The sequence below is a fragment of the Bufo bufo genome, chromosome 6 (genome assembly GCF_905171765.1).
Source record: "Bufo bufo chromosome 6, aBufBuf1.1, whole genome shotgun sequence".
NCBI classification, from domain to species: domain Eukaryota; kingdom Metazoa; phylum Chordata; class Amphibia; order Anura; family Bufonidae; genus Bufo; species Bufo bufo.
In genome coordinates this window covers 157,268,962-157,289,290 of record NC_053394.1, presented here as the reverse complement: position 1 = coordinate 157,289,290, position 20,329 = coordinate 157,268,962, and the positions used below count along the sequence as shown (strand labels likewise).

Below are 20,329 nucleotides of genomic sequence, written 5' to 3'. Positions count from 1 at the left end.
GGTGACTTATGGGGGATACTGTCAATATCATTTAATGACACACACAAACATGAAATGAAATATACCTGTGCAAAGTCGGGTCCTTCTGCTAGTTCACATATAAAGAAGCCTTGAATTGTTGAGTATATTTTAATACAGCACAGCAAGCTTTATAGAGGCTCCTATTCGGTTGGCCATGCTTATTTGCGAAAAATGTTTTCTTAGGGTCAGATTTAGCCTTTTTGAAGAGATGACAGCTGCTTTATGCCCATTCATTTTCTTGAGTGGCCTAACTCCCATCATTGTTGTAGGCTGGAATCCATACCTTGAAAAACACCTCTCACCGTGACAACCTTCTGCACTGCAACAGTTATGGAGATTTAATAGCCGGGCATTCAAAACTAATCACAAGTACTTTATTACAAATGGGTTAAGCTTAAACTACAGTATTTAGTTTATTTTGTTAAACCAATACACCAACAAATATAAAAGTAATAAAATTAGTTACAAAAAAAAAAAACTGTAAAACTTTCCAAGGAAGGTTAGTGTCAACTGCTCTCTCTCTCACTGTAGAACTCCTGTGTCACTTCCAGGTAGCTTATGAGTTAGGTGAAAGGGAAGACTAACTGCTGCTTTAACTGATACAGTGGATTTTTTTTTTTTACACTTTTTTTTTTTTTTTTTTCTATGCAACCCATAAAAAACAGAAGTCATATACAATGGAGACATACAATACAATACAATGTTGAATTCATCTATCCCGACCACCAGCTTTCAGAAAGCTATAATAATACTGCAGCTATTTCTCCAAAAGGATAGTAGTAGCAAAGACTGGTTCTCTACATGTGTAAAGCACCTGAGTTGCATCACAAAATCTTTTCGCAGCAAGGAACAATTTGGGTGAAGTCTTAAAGATTAGAATAATTATACCTGTCATTTAAAGCGAGTGCAAGCAGTTTTTGTTGATGCAAAACTGCTGACAGACACAGTTAGGGGAAGAAGGTATTACATATTATCACTGCGGTACTGGAAAATAAATTAAAAAAATGGAATCCCACGGACGCTGCTTTCACAAGAGTCCCAAAGATGGTCATGCAGGCTGCAGTGCTTCCAGTTCAACGTGAGAGCTGCTCCACAGCCACTGCCCTATGCTCTGAGTGATGGCTGTGGCAGCCGATGCATGGACCCAAATAATTTTGTACAAACTGTATTTGCCAAGAATCTCAAATGTATAAAATAAGCACCAGAATATGTTCTATAATTATGGCATTATTGTACGTAATTTGTGTTTGCAGAGTGCTGTTGCACTGTGTTTTTTTTCTTTGTGTTTCTAGCCATGGCAGCGTGCACCTGCGCATTGGGATGTGCTGACTGACCCCCTTTTTCTTGCAGTGACTGATACAGCAATAGGGGAAAACTGGGGATACAGCGGTCACTCACACCAGAAGGGGGAAACTGTGGAGCGGCTTATACACAGAGCCTGAAGCTCTGCAGCCTGCTTTCGGTGCACTTCGGTGTTCCCAGCTGGATTCATAGTACTTTTTGTCAGCACGAAGGTGATTACAAGGAGGAAGACAGTAATGTCCCGACCCATGTCTGTGAGCAGTTTTGCATTGACAAAACTGCTGACAGACTCCCTTTATGGAAGAATCAACTTCAATCAAAACAACGTTGTTACTAAAGGTTATCAGAGAAAAAGGAACCTAAACACCAATACATGTTATTTCCTTAGGGCTGCCCAATTGAACACAAAAGTACAGAGCAGGTAAAGGACAGAGGTTTCTCATCAGCTCAAAAAAAAGGGGTGACCAGAAGTAAGAGATAAAGAAGAACGTAAAGGCGGGCACAACTTTATATGCTAGATTCTCAGCCCTGGCCCATAGACTTGGTCATCATAATTTACTTTTAGATGAAATGCAAAGTCTTTCTTTAGATGTCCATTTGAACTGTTCTTTTACCATAAGAAGGATAAGAAATCCTGAGGATCTTCAGAACTGATGGTGAAATTCAGCCTAGGTCTCCATTGAAACCTTATTGCTAATGTTTCATATCACCTGATGATTGTGTCCTCTCATGAGATAGTCCATTCAGTTTAGTCACCATTCTGCTCTGAATGTTTTATAACGAGAATAACAGCTGCCGCGGCTTCAGTGGATGACAGATATATCCACACCCTTTAATTTTCATTAAATAAAACCTATATTAAAACGTGTGAAAGTCCACAACTTTCAGTATCTTATTGTACATGAATACTCATGAGGTCAGTCTCAAGGATCTATTAAATGCAATAGGGTTACATATTAGTTGGGAGCCTACAGAACAACGTTCTCTATATTAGAATTCAGATCTATGATATACATGAGCGACCTGTTCTGGCATTTCTGCTCCATATCTGGATGGTAGTATATTCATTCATAACACCAGACTATTGCTTTATGTCATCTTCGCCTGGTAATACCAGTGCAGGTCTCTGCTTGAATATCCTACAAACGTACTGAAATTTGATCTTCTTATATTCCTTGTACATCCACAGTTGCGTTTTCCATCATTTGCACAGCTCATGAAAACTGTGTTACCTTCCTATGTGTTCTTCGGTGAATAATGAGGCCTGGTCTCTGGGCAAAACATTTCCCACACTCAGTGCATAAATGTGGTTTTTCACCTGTGTGTATGATCTGATGGTTGACCAGGTGAGACTTCCGAGCAAAGCATCTTCCACATTCGGGGCACTGGAATGGCTTCTCACCTGTGTGAATTATCTGGTGCTTTCCGAGATGTGACTTACGAGCAAAACATTTCCCGCACTCTGCACACTGGAAGGGCCTCTCACCCGTGTGGATTCTCTGATGTTTGGCAAGGCCAGACTTGTCTGTAAAACATTTGCCGCATTCAGGACACGGGAAGGGCTTCTCACCTGTATGGATTCTTTCATGTTTGATAAGGTCGGCTTTATATGTAAAACTCTTCCCACATTCCGCACACTGGTATGGTCTCTCACCTGTGTGGATTCTCTGGTGTTTAGTGAGGCCAGAGTTGTCAGTAAAACATTTTCCACACTCTCCACATGCAAATGGCTTCTCCCCTGTGTGAGTTCGCATGTGCTTGATAAGGTAGGAGTTATGTGTAAAACATTTATCACACGCTGTGCAATTAAATGGCTTCCTGGCAACACGATTTCCCTGAAGATCTAAGACACCAGGATTTTGGTTAAAATGCTTAATATATTCTGAGTATGGAAAGACATTATTTCCCGAACATGCCTTAATAAATTCTGACATGTCAAGAAAGCCTTCCTCGTGACTTGAAGGATCAGATGATGTACCCTGGAATACTGGGCGTGTATTTACAGACTTGGGCTTTCTTCTTGGGCGTTCAACCGTGAAGTCATCATCATCTCTTTCGCAATCTGGAGATGAAATGACATGTGCCTCCATAGAATGTCTGCTTTCATGTCCATCTGTAAATAATGCACAAAATTATTAAAAACCTGAATGACCAAAAGATATGGAATGGACCAAAACCATATTTACATGCCTGCAACAACCAGTGCGTTATGGGGCTAGAATTCGGAAGGAATGGGAAGCCAGGGTGAAACTGGACTTGGCAGGTAGCACAAAGTGACACAAGGTAAGAAGAGAAAGTCCCCAACAGGGTCAATCTTCTCACTGAAGACTGCACTGCTTGAAGATAACAAAGAGCTTTTCACTGATGAGATGGTACTGACAAAGCAGATGACATTTTTTTTTTTAAAAGACTGATGACAAAAGGGATATTTTTTAGGGACAAATGCTCACCTGTGCTGATATCTGTTGGAATTTCTTCCTCCTTTATTATAACACGGAGTTCTTCACTCTCCTTCTTAATATTGTCTTCTACTATAACAATCTGGAAATCACTAAGGGACTCATTCTGAAGATTCCAGAGATAAAAAACACACATTACCAACACTGGTTTGGGGTTATGGAACTAGCAGTTATAATAAGCATCATAGACAAATAATACAAACCAAGTTTTGCACTATAACAAAAAGTCATTGGTTAGTGGAGTTATTACAAAAGGGCTCAGACAGCTCTGAAATCCTTAAAATTGGAATCAGTAAGGCTGAAGTGGTCTCACCACAGCATCTACCTTATGATCCTGTGGGAAACTGTGCTTGTCTTCCGCATAGCTATGGGAATAATGAGGTCTTGGACGACGCTTTGGTGGCTTTCTCTTGCTGGATCCACCTTTAGGAAACACATACACAATGACTAAATGCAATATTTATGTGATCAGATGACAAGTGATGTGACTTTAAAAATTGTTCTCTCCATTACTATCAATGAAGTCTCCACGTACCTGGTGATTTGATGGTCTGGTGCTTCTCCACAACATCTTTGTACAGATCCATGTGTCCATCTAAATACTCTTGTTCCTTAACAGAGAAATAGACATTGGCATCCTCATAGTGGTGACATCCAATATGCACTCTACAGCTGTTGGAAAACTACTACTCTCAGTATTCCCTGAGCGCACCATTAACCTTATAGGGACCTAACAAACACAATGGCACAGTCATTCTCCAGACAAGTTATCATTTGTGTTACTGTATTATTTCCCAGCAGCGCTCACCTCTACAGTCAGCAGCTCAATGATCTTGTTGGTGAGCTGCAGGATCTTCTTATTTTTTTTATCATGTTTTAATGAATAGGATGGAGGTTCCGAGACTGGGTCCTGGGAAATGCTCAATCTTCCAGTTTCTGTCTTGATGGCTGTGAAATTCTATCAAGACCATTATAATCAGTGTGATCAGATTGGACCCTGACTAACCTCTGAACACATAATGTACAAAGACTATAGTGATGAGAAAATTCCTCACCTCCCCAGTCAGCAGGTAGATGATCTCCAGTGTGAGTTTTAATATCTTCTCGGACATGCGACTCTTGTCCTTTGCCATCTTTTCTTAGGTTGTCAGATGAATACTGTATTAGTCTTAAACAGACCTACAATGGAGATAAAGGCGGCAAAATCAGCAGCAGATTATTAGCTGAAAAAAGGTCCTTTTTGGAGGAGGTTTTAGAGTCGTTTTTACAGGAGTATTTGGTATTATAATGACAGACAGGACACCACAGTCTGCTCCTCCTGTATTATAATAACAGACAGGACACCACAGTCTGCTCCTCCTGTATTATAATAACAGACAGGACACCACAGTCTGCTCCTCCTGTATTATAATAACAGACAGGACACCACAGTCTGCTCCTCCTGTATTATAATAACAGGACACCAGAGTCTGCTCCTCCTGTATTATAATAACAGACAGGACACCACAGTCTGCGTCTCCTGTAGTATAATAACAGACAGGACACCAGAGTCTGCTCCTCCTGTATTATAATAACAGACAGGACACCACAGTCTGCTCCTCCTGTATTATAATAACAGGCAGGACACCAGAGTCTGCTCCTCCTGTATAATAACAGACAGGACACCACAGTCTGCTCCTCCTGTATTATAATAACAGACAGGACACCAGAGTCTGCTCCTCCTGTATTATAATAACAGACAGGACACCAGAGTCTGCTCCTCCTGTATTATAATAACAGACAGGACACCACAGTCTGCTCCTCCTGTATTATAATAACAGACAGGACACCAGAGTCTGCTCCTCCTGTATTATAATAACAGACAGGACACCACAGTCTGCTCCTCCTATATTATAATAACAGACAGGACACCAGAGTCTGCTCCTCCTGTATTATAATAACAGACAGGACACCACAGTCTGCTCCTCCTGTATTATAATAACAGACAGGACACCAGAGTCTGCTCCTCCTGTAATATAATAACAGACAGGACACCACAGTCTGCTCCTCCTGTATTATAATAACAGACAGGACACCAGAGTCTGCTCCTCCTGTATTATAATAACAGACAGGACACCACAGTCTGCTCCTCCTGTAGTATAATAACAGACAGGACACCACAGTCTGCTCCTCCTGTATTATAATAACAGACAGGACACCACAGTCTGCTCCTCCTGTAGTATAATAACAGACAGGACACCAGAGTCTGCTCCTCCTGTATAATAATAACAGACAGGACACCACAGTCTGCTCCTCCTGTAGTATAATAACAGACAGGACACCAGAGTCTGCTCCTCCTGTATTATAGTAACAGACAGGACACCACAGTCTGCTCCTCCTGTATTATAATAACAGACAGGACACCAGAGTCTGCTCCTCCTGTATTATAATAACAGACAGGACACCAGAGTCTGCTCCTCCTGTATTATACTAACAGACAGGACACCAGAGTCTGCTCCTCCTGTAGTATAATAACAGACAGGACACCAGAGTCTGCTCCTCCTGTATTATAATAACAGACAGGACACCAGAGTCTGCTCCTCCTGTATTATAATAACAGACAGGACACCACAGTCTGCTCCTCCTGTATTATAATAACAGACAGGACACCAGAGTCTGCTCCTCCTGTATTATAATAACAGACAGGACACCAGAGTCTGCTCCTCCTGTATAATAACAGACAGGACACCAGAGTCTGCTCCTCCTGTATTATAATAACAGACAGGACACCACAGTCTGCTCCTCCTGTATTATAATAACAGACAGGACACCAGAGTCTGCTCCTCCTGTATTATAATAACAGACAGGACACCACAGTCTGCTCCTCCTATATTATAATAACAGACAGGACACCAGAGTCTGCTCCTCCTGTATTATAATAACAGACAGGACACCACAGTCTGCTCCTCCTGTATTATAATAACAGACAGGACACCAGAGTCTGCTCCTCCTGTATTATAATAACAGACAGGACACCAGAGTCTGCTCCTCCTGTATTATAATAACAGACAGGACACCAGAGTCTGCTCCTCCTGTAATATAATAACAGACAGGACACCACAGTCTGCTCCTCCTGTATTATAATAACAGACAGGACACCAGAGTCTGCTCCTCCTGTATTATAATAACAGACAGGACACCACAGTCTGCTCCTCCTGTAGTATAATAACAGACAGGACACCACAGTCTGCTCCTCCTGTATTATAATAACAGACAGGACACCACAGTCTGCTCCTCCTGTAGTATAATAACAGACAGGACACCAGAGTCTGCTCCTCCTGTATAATAATAACAGACAGGACACCACAGTCTGCTCCTCCTGTAGTATAATAACAGACAGGACACCAGAGTCTGCTCCTCCTGTATTATAGTAACAGACAGGACACCACAGTCTGCTCCTCCTGTATTATAATAACAGACAGGACACCAGAGTCTGCTCCTCCTGTATTATAATAACAGACAGGACACCAGAGTCTGCTCCTCCTGTATTATACTAACAGACAGGACACCAGAGTCTGCTCCTCCTGTAGTATAATAACAGACAGGACACCAGAGTCTGCTCCTCCTGTATTATAATAACAGACAGGACACCAGAGTCTGCTCCTCCTGTATTATAATAACAGACAGGACACCACAGTCTGCTCCTCCTGTATTATAATAACAGACAGGACACCAGAGTCTGCTCCTCCTGTATTATAATAACAGACAGGACACCAGAGTCTGCTCCTCCTGTATAATAACAGACAGGACACCAGAGTCTGCTCCTCCTGTATTATAATAACAGACAGGACACCAGAGTCTGCTCCTCCTGTATAATAACAGACAGGACACCAGAGTCTGCTCCTCCTGTATTATAATAACAGACAGGACACCACAGTCTGCTCCTCCTGTATTATAATAACAGACAGGACACCAGAGTCTGCTCCTCCTGTATTATAATAACAGACAGGACACCAGAGTCTGCTCCTCCTGTAGTATAATAACAGACAGGACACCACAGTCTGCTCCTCCTGTATAATAATAACAGACAGGACACCAGAGTCTGCTCCTCCTGTATTATAATAACAGACAGGACACCAGAGTCTGCTCCTCCTGTATAATAACAGACAGGACACCAGAGTCTGCTTCTCCTGTATAATAACAGTCAGGACACCACAGTCTGCTCCTCCTGTATTATAACCAGGTACAGGGGGGACACCAGAGTCTGCTCCTCCTGTATAATAATAACAGACAGGACACCACAGTCTGCTCCTCCTGTAGTATAATAACAGACAGGACACCAGAGTCTGCTCCTCCTGTATTATAGTAACAGACAGGACACCACAGTCTGCTCCTCCTGTATTATAATAACAGACAGGACACCAGAGTCTGCTCCTCCTGTATTATAATAACAGACAGGACACCAGAGTCTGCTCCTCCTGTATTATACTAACAGACAGGACACCAGAGTCTGCTCCTCCTGTAGTATAATAACAGACAGGACACCAGAGTCTGCTCCTCCTGTATTATAATAACAGACAGGACACCAGAGTCTGCTCCTCCTGTATTATAATAACAGACAGGACACCACAGTCTGCTCCTCCTGTATTATAATAACAGACAGGACACCAGAGTCTGCTCCTCCTGTATTATAATAACAGACAGGACACCAGAGTCTGCTCCTCCTGTATAATAACAGACAGGACACCAGAGTCTGCTCCTCCTGTATTATAATAACAGACAGGACACCAGAGTCTGCTCCTCCTGTATAATAACAGACAGGACACCAGAGTCTGCTCCTCCTGTATTATAATAACAGACAGGACACCACAGTCTGCTCCTCCTGTATTATAATAACAGACAGGACACCAGAGTCTGCTCCTCCTGTATTATAATAACAGACAGGACACCAGAGTCTGCTCCTCCTGTAGTATAATAACAGACAGGACACCACAGTCTGCTCCTCCTGTATAATAATAACAGACAGGACACCAGAGTCTGCTCCTCCTGTATTATAATAACAGACAGGACACCAGAGTCTGCTCCTCCTGTATAATAACAGACAGGACACCAGAGTCTGCTTCTCCTGTATAATAACAGTCAGGACACCAGAGTCTGCTCCTCCTGTATAATAACAGACAGGACACCACAGTCTGCTCCTCCTGTATTATAACCAGGTACAGGGGGGACACCAGAGTCTGCTCCTCCTGCAGTATAACGCGGCCTTGCACAGTCTGCGCCCCCCTCTGCAGGTCATGGAATAAGAGGACATTACCAGTCTCATCAATGTCTCCTCTCCGCTTTCTCCTATTCAGCCGTCGCCAGGAAGTTACTAACAAGGAAATGAAGCAATTTCCTGTGGCAGCGACTTGCTCAGTGGTAGGACCTTGTAAACGTCACGATCACATGACCGCAATTAGTCGAGACCACCGAGGACCTTTTGTTACTTGATGGTCACATGACTGACAAGCCTTTACCATGTGACCGGCAGTTGCTCACATGACCAAAACTTCCCTGCCCGCCTACTCTCAAGGCTTTATCATTCCGGGAAGTTTAAGCACAGGGACTTAGGGGGCAGTGATTGTATGGCTGCAGCAGGCATGTCTGATATAGGTGGGCCGTGTACATAGCGTAGTGCTGCAGGCGTCACAACCCAGAGTGAATACAGCAGCGCCCTTATCTTCAATCCTACCCCCAGCAGTCACAGCAGGACCCCTTTCCAGCCATCCTACTATTTAACCCTCTGAAGACAAAGCTGAGTTGGGCCATTTTTTTATTTTTTTTTGCTTTTTATTTTGATGCCCAAGTAGTTGTAATTTTCCATGTATTACTTGTCGGTTATTAAAGGGGTCCTCTGGGAGTTTCAACGGAAATAAATAGGTGCAAGAGAAAATATTGATAAAATAGAAAGAAAATGCCAGTACTCAGTTTCCCTCAGAAACAGCACTCATATGTTTTTGGTTTTTTTTTTGCTACTGGGGGCATTATTCTGGGGGCCACAACAGTGGGAATTATTATTGCTGGAGGCACTCTAAGGGCATTGTTATTACTGGGGGGCATTATGGATGGGGAGTGGGGAGTTTGTGTTGAGATGGTTGGGAAGAAGATGGAAAAGGGAGGAATCGAAACACTGGTCCCTATCTACAGACTGGCAGAGTCTCCTCTACTAAACACCGGTCCCTATCTACAGACTGGCAGAGTCTCCTCTACTAAACACCGGTCCCCATCTGCAGACTGGCAGAGTCTCTTCTACTAAACACCGGTCCCCATCTGCAGACTGTCAGAGTCTCCTCTACTAAACACTAGTTCCCATCTGCAGACTGGCAGAGTCTCCTCTACTAAACACCGGTCCCCATCTGCAGACTGGCAGAGTCTCCTCTACTAAACACTGGTCCCTATCTGCAGACTGGCAGAGTCTCCTCTACTAAACACTGGTCCCTATCTGCAGACTGGCAGAGTCTCCTCTACTAAACACAGGTCCCTATCTGCAGACTGGCAGAGTCTCCTCTACTAAACACCAGTCCCCATCTGCAGACTGGCAGAGTCTCCTCTACTAAGCACCGGTCCCTATCTGCAGACTGGCAGAGAGTCTTCTACTAAACACTAAACCCTATATGCAGACTGGCAGAGTCTCTTCTACTAAACACTAAGACCTATCTGAAGACTGGCAGAGTCTCCTCTACTAAACACCGGTCCCTATCTGCAGACTGGCAGAGAGTCTTCTACTAAACACTAAACCCTATATGCAGACTGGCAGAGTCTCTTCTACTAAACACTAAGACCTATCTGAAGACTGGCAGAGTTTCCTCTACTAAACACCCGTCCTCATCTTCAGAACAACAAAGAAAATGGAGCTCAAAATGCCAAATGATCAACATAATAAATAATTTATTGTGACATAATAAAACATCAAAGTTTACATACAGGAGATGCAGTAAGGCAGGGAACAAAAAAGGAGCAGGGGGAGGGAAGAACGGCACCACCCTGGGAGCGGCACTCTGGTCATAAGTTGTAAATGTATAGAATCGGCGGGATGGATGTGTAAAAAGAATATAAATTGCCCGCAGAAAGACAGTAAGTAAGGATGAAAAAAGGCGAGTCAGAAGTAACTGCAAAGCCCACGCTGACATGGACATATACACACACCCGGCCAACAGGGAAATCCTGACAATAAATGAACATCCAAATGGAAGAAAGCCGGGAGGTAAAGAGGCAGATGTGACTCACCAAAATTCAGACCAAGAGTGGACCAACCAGGATGGCGCTACCCACGTCCTCATCTTCAGACTGGCAGAGTCTCCTCTACTAAACACCAGTCCCTATATGCAGACAACTACGGGCTCAGATTGCTCCCCTTTTAGGCAACTTTTACATCTGCGTTGCTCTGTGCATAAAGAACTTCTCCACCAAAATAACATTCACCCGGGATGGGATCTGTTAGGCTCTGTTCATGTCAATTTTGTGCCAAATCTAGCACTTTCATTATTCTCATTCTTCTGCTCCCATAACGGCGCAGAAGAACAAGAATAGCTAGCACTGATGTGAAAGCAGCCTTATACAGTTTTTATCTGAACTAGAACCTTCTAGTGGGAGAGGTGGAACTGGAAAGGAGAAGCATAGCCTAAACAGAAACAGTGTCACAATTTCAGTCTGTCATAGACTCCTGTAGAGTTTAAACACAAGTCTATGGGAATGACTAAGCAGCTTTTCCAGACATAAACAAGTCTTCAGAAGTAAACAACACAGCTAAACCACACAGTCAAAAGGTCAGTGTTTGTTTTTTTTAACAGCAAAAGAAGCAATTACAGCATTTGCCATAAATGTATGGTACTTGTCACCCTGATGCCAAATTTGTCTGTTATGTATGATTTTGTGATTGTCTATTTAAAGGGTTTCTGTCACCCCACAAAACTCTTTTTTTTTTTTTTGGATAGTTAGATTCCTTATAGGGCGATATAGGAGAATATAATAGTCTTACTTACTTTCATGCGGCCGATTCTTTATAAAACAAAGTTTTATAATATGTAAATGAGGGCTCTACCAGCAAGTAGGGCGTCTACTTGCTGGTAGCCGCAGCAGCAATCCGCCCCCTCGCCGTGTTGATTGACAGGGCCAGCCGGGATCTCCTCCTCCGGCCGGCCCTGTCAGTATTTCAAAAATCGCGCGCCTCTGGTCATTCGGCGCAGGCGCTCTGAGATGAGGAGGCTCGTCTCCTCAGCACTCCCTCAGTGCGCCTGCGCCGATGACGTCTTCTCTTTCGGTGATGTCATCGGCGCAGGCGCACTGAGGAGACGAGCCTCCTCATCTCAGAGCGCCTGCGCCGAATGACCAGAGGCGTGCGATTTTTGAATTACTGACAGGGCCGGCCGGAGGAGGAGATCCCGGCTGGCCCTGTCAATCAACACGGCGAGGGGGCGGATTGCTGCTGCGGCTACCAGCAAGTAGACGCCCTACTTGCTGGTAGAGCCCTCATTTACATATTATAAAACTTCGTTTTATAAAGAATCGGCCGCATGAAAGTAAGTAAGACTATTATATTCTCCTATATCGCCCTATAAGGAATCTAACTATCCAAAAAAAAAAATAATGAGTTTTGTGGGGTGACAGAAACCCTTTAATAAATTGTATTACATAATGTATTTAAAAACTTGAACTTCACAGAAGAATGCGTAAAAAATTTTATTACTCCAGTTAATGTGAACCTGTCAGTTTTCTGCTGCGCTATATCAGAGGAGGGTATGATAGATGGAGAGAAGATGAGCTTTGTGATATATAGGTTTATATGATTTAGCAGGATTTTTGAGTGAATAGCGGAGTAAATCCTTACAGGTCTCCTAGAAGAGACAGTAAGGCCCCTTTCACACGGGCGAGTATTCCGCGCGGATGCGATGCGTGAGTTGAACGCATTGCACCCGCACTGAATCCGGACCCATTCATTTCTATGGGGCTGTGCACATGAGCGGTGATTTTCAGGCATCACTTGTGTGTTGCGTGAAAATCGCAGCATGCTCTATATTCTGTGTTTTTCACGCAACGCAGGCCCCATAGAAGTGAATGGGGCCGCGTGAAAATCGCAAGCATCTGCAAGCAAGTACGGATGCGGTGCGATTTTCACGCATGGTTGCTAGGAGACGATCGGGATGGGGACCCGATCATTATTATTTTTCCTTATAACATGGTTATAAGGGAAAATAATAGCATTCTGAATACAGAATGCATAGTAAAATAGGGCTGGAGGGGTTAAAAAAAAAATAATAATAATAATAATTTAACTCACCTTAATCCACTTGCTCGCGCAGCCGGCATCTCTTCTGTCTTCATCTGTGAGCAATAGGACCTTTGATGACGTCACTGCGTTCATCACATGGTCCATCACATGATCCATCACCATGGTGATGGATCATGTGATGAGCGTAGTGACGTCATCAAAGGTCCTATTGCTCACAGCACAGATGAAGACAGAAGAGATGCCGGGCTGCGCGAGCAAGTGGATTAAGGTGAGTTAAATTATTATATTTTTTTTTAACCCCTCCAGCGCTATTGTACTATGCATTCTGTATTCAGAATGCTATTATTTTCCCTTATAACCATGTTATAAGGGAAAATAATACAATCTAATACAAACATGCGCGATTTTTCTCACGCGAGTGCAAAACGCCATACAATGTTTTGCACTTGTGCGGAAAAATCGCGCATGTTCCTGCAACGCACCCGCACCCGCACCTTTTCCCGCAACGCCCGTGTGAAACTAGCCTAAGAGTCCTGATAACCCATCACATAGGGACTGGCAGCTTTTGGTGTACACACACACTGATTCAATGAGAGCTGTCAATCATCCTGTGTGGGTGGATTTGTCAGGATTTATTTTGGTTTTTACTCAGCAATCCAGTCCCATATGACATACAGTCAGGTCCATAAATATTGGGACATCGACACAATTTTAACATTTTTCTCTCTATACACCACCACAATGGATTTGAAATGAAACGAACAAGATGTGCTTTAACTGCAGACTGTCAGCTTTAATTTGAGGGTATTTACATCCAAATCAGGTGAACGGTGCAGGAATTACAACAGGTTGCATATGTGCCTCCCATTTATTAAGGGACCAAAAGTAATGGGACAGAATAATAATCATAAATCAAACTTTTATTTTTTAATACTTGGTTGCAAATCCTTTGCAGTCAATTACAGCCTGAAGTCTGGAACGCATAGACATCACCAGACGCTGGGTTTCATCCCTGGTGATGCTCTGCCAGGCCTCCACTGCAACTGTCTTCAGTTCCTGCTTGTTCTTGGGGCATTTTCCCTTCAGTTTTGTCTTCAGCAAGTGAAATACATGCTCAATCGGATTCGGGTCAGGTGATTGACTTGGCCATTGTATAACATTCCACTTCTTTCCCTTAAAAAACTCTTTGGTTGCTTTTGCAGTATGCTTTGGGTCATTGTCCATCTGCACTGTGAAGCGCCGTCCAATGACTTCTGAAGCATTTGGAAGAATATGAGCAGATAATATTGCCCGAAACACTTCAGAATTCATCCTGCTGCTTTTGTCAGCAGTCACATCATCAATAAATACAAGAGAACCAGTTCCATTGGCAGCCATACATGCCCACGCCATGACACTACCACCACCATGCTTCACTGATGAGGTGGTATGCTTAGGATCATGAGCAGTTCCTTTCCTTCTCCATACTCTTCTCTTCCCATCACTCTGGCACAAGTTGATCTTGGTCTCATCTGTCCATAGGATGTTGCTCCAGAACTGTGAAGGCTTTTTTAGATGTCGTTTGGCAAACTCTAATCTGGACTTCCTGTTTTTGAGGTTCACAAATGGTTTACATCTTGTGGTGAACCCTCTGTATTCACTCTGGTGAAGTCTTCTCTTGATTGTTGACTTTGACACACATACACCTACCTCCTGAAGAGTGTTCTTGATCTGGCCAACTGTTGTGAAGGGTGTTTTCTTCACTAAGGAAAGAATTCTTCGGTCATCCACCACAGTTGTTTTCTGTGGTCTTCCCGGTCTTTTGGTGTTGCTGAGCTCACTGGTGCGTTCCTTCTTTTTAAGAATGTCCCAAACAGTTCTTTTGGCCACGCCTAATGTTTTTGCTATCTCTCTGATGGGATGTTTTGTTTTTTCAGCATAATGATGGCTTGCGTCACTTCTTTGGATCTCATCTTGAGAGTTGACAGCAACAGATTCCAAATGCAAATAGCACACTTGAAATGAACTCTTGACCTTTTATCTTCTCATTGTAATTGGGATAATGAGGGAATAACACACACCTGGCCATGGAACAGCTGAGAAGCCAATTGTCCCATTACTTTTGGTCCCTTAACAAGTGGGAGGCACATATGCAAACTGTTGTAATTCCTACACCGTTCACCTGATTTGGATGTAAATACCCTCAAATTAAAGCTGACAGTCTGCAGTTAAAGCATATCTTGTTCGTTTCATTTCAAATCCATTGTGGTGGTGTATAGAGCCAAAAATGTTAAAATTGTGGCGATGTCCCAATATTTATGGACCTGACTGTAAATCTACATATCACAGAGCTCAGCTTCTTGCCCATTATCATATGTTGCTTTCACACAAGCCAGTGGAAATCAATGGACTTTTACTTTGATCTTTTATTTCTACCTTTCCTGGTATATGTATCGTATCCCAGTAGTTTATGTCTGTGAAGAATAATAACACTGAGCTATTCAGGCAGAGGACAGCAGTGCAGGCTGTGGCTCAATGTTCATGTTTCTGCCTTCCATACAGCAGATCCCAATACTATTCAGATAGAAGGCAGCAAAGATTTTGTACTTCAGATTGTTTTGTAACACCTGTAGGTAGAGACAGACAAGGACAGTGAGCCCTAACCTAGAACCCAGCCTGCCTTCCCTACTTGCAGTATAAGCCCTACTTGGCAAAACCGCAACTGGATGATAGTCCCTACTTTAAATAAGTGCAGAGATGGACAAATACCAACAGACAAAAAACAAAAGCAGAGTCGTAGGGCAATGGGTCAGGACCAGACGCGCTACGCAATATCAAATGAGAGACAGAGAGTGGTCAGAAGACAAGCCGAGTTCAGAGCCAGACGGGCTGCACAGTACCAAACACTTGAGACAGAGAGGGGTCAGAAGCGCAGAGGAAACAGTACACAAATGCAGGAACAGGGAACCAGAAACCAAGCTAGTGAGCCAAACAACACTATCACTGGCAATGGTGTATGGCAGGAAGGGATTTAATATAATGCTGAGTCCCTGGATCAGAACCTGATAGGTTCATGACTCTGCACTCCATTAGTCAGAAACACTAGTACACAGTAATGGAGCAGCTGAGCTAATCAGCCCCACTGCCAATCTCCCCCAGCACACGCCCGCTGCAGGGAGAAACAGAGCATTGCATCCTGTTACTAAGGATACGGTTGCCTCACCAGGGGGCATGGCTCAGCAGCGCATCTCTCCTGACGCGGGAGTGTTGAGGCTGAGGATCATGCCACTGGAACCCGGACAAATAAGTTTAGTACAACTTTCTTATTTATTATTATTGCAATCTTTCTTGCACTTTTTTTTTTTTTTACAAATTCTGGGGTATGCAGCACAGTCTATGGGACAAGTGATCAGAAGATCACATGTACATGTTCCATAAGGGGCCTAAAAATATTACCGTATTTTTCGCTTTATAAGACGCACCCCCCCCCAAAAGTGGGGGGAAAATGTCTGTGCGTCTTATAAAACGATTACTAGTGAGCACTTCCTATAGGAAGCGCTCACTAGTATGTATTAGGAGCGGGTAGCGAAGCGCCGCAAGCGCAGGTAATACTTGCCCTCCCTGGTCTGCGCCGCGGCTTCTCTTCAGCTGTCGCGCTCCCATCTTCCATAGTGCGAGCACTATGACCTGACGTTGCACGCAGTCATGTGACAGTGCAGCGCAGGCCGGGAAGATGGGAGCGCGACAGCTGAAGAGGAGCCGCGGCGCAGGACAGGTAAAATGATTTTTTATTTTAGTCTGATCTGAGGTCTGATGGGCTATTCTGAGGTCTGGGGGTACTGATGGGCTATTCTGAGGTCTGGGGGTACTGATGGGCTAATCTGAGGTCTGGGGGTACTGATGGGCTAATCTGGTGTCTGATAGGCTAATCTGGGGTCTGATGGGCTAATCTGAGGTCTGGGGGTACTGATGGGCTATTCTGAGGTCTGGGGGTACTGATGGGCTAATCTGAGGTCTGGGGGTACTGATGGGCTAATCTGGTGTCTGATGGGCTAATTTGGGGTCTGATGGGCTAATCTGAGGTCTGGGGGTACTGATGGGCTATTCTGAGGTCTGGGGGTACTGATGGGCTAATCTGAGGTCTGGGGGTACTGATGGGCTAATCTGGTTTCTGATGGGCTAATCTGGGGTCTGATGGGCTAATCTGAGGTCTGATGGGCTAATCTGAGGTCTGATGGGGGTCTGATGGGCTAATCTGAGGTGTTATAAGGCTGATATGAGGTCTGATGAAAAATATATTTTCTTATTTTCCTACTCTAAAATCTGGGGTGTGTCTTATCATCGGGCGCGTCTTATAAAGCGAAAAATACGGTACATTAAAATAACCCTATTAAAATATAAAAATATGTTTCCTGCTTGTTGAACGCCATAATGAAAAAATAAAAAATGCGCCATGTTGCAATGTTTTGGTCACTTTGACCCCCCAAATTTTTTTATAAAAAGTTCTAATTATCCCATAACAAATACAGTTAGCCTTGTAAAAAGCAAATGCAGTACCTGCCTAAATAATGTATCTGCAATTATTATACTGTATATACTGTAATTATAAGGTATGGTGGGCGTTTGGAATGGAACTTACCATTCCATTCCTCCCCTCTTGCTAGGAATGGGCTGGTCCTTCTTCTTGCCAAGAGGTAGAGTTCTAGGGAGAGCTATCTGTGCAAGAGTGAGAGAGCACGAACATCTGCTGCCACTTTAAGGGTCCTGGGATTACGAAAACAAGTTGTCTGTGAGGACCACTACTCCAGGGAGACTGCAGGGTCCCAGGGCACCAGAAGAACTACTAGCTACCGAGTACAAAGACAGACGATTTATCAGCACTACAGATATAAAGACTCTGCTGCAAGGTGAGGGGATAAGTTAAGACACCCATCACAACAGTTCAGGGTGTGCACATGGCCACAAGTGCCAGCTTATTGCTATTAGTGAAGGAAAATTGGGAGAGAAAGACTACTCTGAGTGCTATTTCTGCCACCGTACTGCATCTCCTGGAGATAGAGATATTGCACCTTGTACAGACGACACCTGGATGTACTGTAATTTATCCTTTGCACTCTTAAAGAAAAATGTCTGTTGTTCTTTTACATCAGCCTGATCCTTTCACCGCACCTCTTCACAACACTGAACCCCAGAGAGTGACACCTGAGGGAGTACGCGATGACACAGTATCTCCTCATGTCACTTTTAGTGCATAATGAACACTGTAATTACAAAATCCAGAATTGTGGATGTTTTCAACTTCTCCCCACAAAGAATGTTTTCCCCTTTTTCAATACAAGATATGGTAAAGTAAATGGTACCAATATATATCCAATTTGTCCTGCAAAATAGTTGTGTCTTTTGTGAAGGTAAAATAGAAAAAAACGGAAATTCAAAAATTGGCCTGGTCCTTAAGGGTTTAAAGGGAATCTGTCAGCAGTTTTCACCATGCTATACAGTACAATCATGCCTTTGGTAGAGTTTTTATCAGAAGACAAAGCGTGACTCCTCAGATTTTTGGCCAATAAGTTTTTTTTGTTTATTTTGAAAGAAATGTATAAATAAAAAATTGTAATAAAAAAAGTTTTGCGTTCCACATCGCCCACTTTTTTTTACTATCGAAAAATGCTTATTTGAAATTGAAAAAAAAAGCTCGTTCTGAACATCATGTTTCTCAGTGTATTTATGCCAGACAACTAGCATCATTGACAAACCTGCTTCTCTTCTCACAGATTATAAAACTGGCTTTCTGCAGCCACCACTAGGGGGAGCTCATTTATATAAATGGAAGCTGTAAATAATCTCTTTGCACTGAGCTTCCACTAGCAGCAGTGCAGTGTAAATCTATGTCTGAAACAGAAGCAGTTCAGCGCTGGGCCGCCCTTCGCCCTCAACTCAATTCTTTGTGGTATGCCTCCACATATGATCCTGTTACTTCAAGTATCCACAGGGTTTTTTGCCTTCCTCTGGATCAACTTGCAGGATAACAGGCCGAACTGGATGGACAAATGTCTTTTTTCGGCCTTATGTACTATGTTACTATGTTACTATCCATAAGCTTGAAAAAGATCCTTTGTAAAAAAAATAATATATATAATAGTCTTAAACATTGCAATAATGAAGTATGGTGCACATTTGGCAAGATAAATAACAAACATCTGACGCACAAACACTGTGCTGTCTGCCATCTGAATACTGCACATTGATTTGCTGATGGGACAGGGAATGAGATGAACACCTGGAAAAAGTGATCAGCTGAGTGCTGTTTCTACTTGAATTCCATACAGCAGGTCCCAAATTGGAAAACAAACAGGGATGCTCTCCCTCAGAAGCGTCAATAGGCAGGGAAAGCCCCTCCCCATGTCCAGTGTAGGAGAAGCGACACTGTGTTATGGCGACGTGTTGTGCCTGCCACCATCCTGTTATACAAGGCGGGCACAGGCGCCACATCATTCAGTTAGCTTCTGCCCAGGACGGGCTGCCAGACTCCTGTGTTGCAGGCTGCGAGGTCTCTTCCTGTATGTGTATTAGAGTCTATATATTACACTTCACCCTTCAGTACTTCAGGGGTTAATTCCCTTTTTACTCTGTGTGGATCTGCTTGACTAATGAACTAATCAATTCTTCTTTAATGCTGGGCAGTTTGTTCAACCCCTTGCCTGAGCAATTTCCTTAGGTTTCACTAGCTAGCTAGACCCCGCAAAAGAGCTTTAATGCATTTGTCTACTTGTGTGCCAACTTCTGCTTGATCCCTGGATTCTCTCTTCCACCTGACCTATGTCTGTTCTCTGTTCTGACCCTGTACTGTTTGCCCTGGCCTACGCCTGTTACCTGACTACGAGTATTGCCTGAACCCTTGGTGCTACCGCCACAGACTATTCTTGTAATGGGGTTCCGAAGGTGCACTCGGTCCCCCATTGCCCGCAGAACTGTTGCTTAGCTTTGGGAATGAGGATCTGTGTTTGACCTCATTCCCAGGGCGGCTTTACTGCTGGGTGGCTCCCTGCTCCTAAGTCTGCCTTGAGCGCCGAGCTGATCACTCGGTGCTCAACTGGTTGGTCTGTCGGTCATGTGACGCTGAGCACGTCACATGACCCTCACTCCCCACTATAAATACAGGCAGCCTGCTAGCCACAGGTCGCCTGTTAATTTCTAGGTTCCTGGCTATTTGTTGGACTACTGAATACTCACCTGATTCCGTTCCCTGACGATCCTTTTGCCTGCTCCTCCTGTACTGCGCATCCGTCCTGGTATTGTGACCTCGGCTCCCACCTGACTACTC

General features: G+C 43.7%; 2 protein-coding genes across 7 annotated transcripts in view; one reads left to right on the top strand and one right to left on the bottom strand.

Annotated features, from left to right (window-relative positions):
- Window positions 1-20,329, top strand: part of LOC121005375 (oocyte zinc finger protein XlCOF6-like) — a 916,661-nt gene that overhangs the window by 643,346 nt on the left and 252,986 nt on the right. The gene's annotated exons all lie outside the window — the stretch shown is intronic.
- On the bottom strand, window positions 212-9,243 carry LOC121005404 (oocyte zinc finger protein XlCOF7.1-like). 3 transcript variants are annotated; one of them, XM_040438149.1, is made up of 8 exons: window positions 9,078-9,243; window positions 4,838-4,962; window positions 4,591-4,740; window positions 4,318-4,393; window positions 4,108-4,205; window positions 3,774-3,888; window positions 3,302-3,436; window positions 212-340 (listed from the first exon to the last, which is right to left on the bottom strand). In XM_040438149.1, the coding sequence occupies exons 2-8, from the start codon at window positions 4,913-4,915 to the stop codon at window positions 279-281; spliced, it is 714 nt and encodes a 237-aa protein (XP_040294083.1). In that variant the 5' UTR covers window positions 4,916-4,962; window positions 9,078-9,243; the 3' UTR covers window positions 212-278. The 3 variants fall into 3 exon arrangements, with proteins under 3 accessions (XP_040294083.1, XP_040294082.1, XP_040294081.1); XM_040438148.1 differs by lacking the exon at window positions 212-340 and adding an exon at window positions 1,141-3,166; XM_040438147.1 differs by lacking the exon at window positions 212-340 and having other exon boundaries at window positions 1,141-3,436.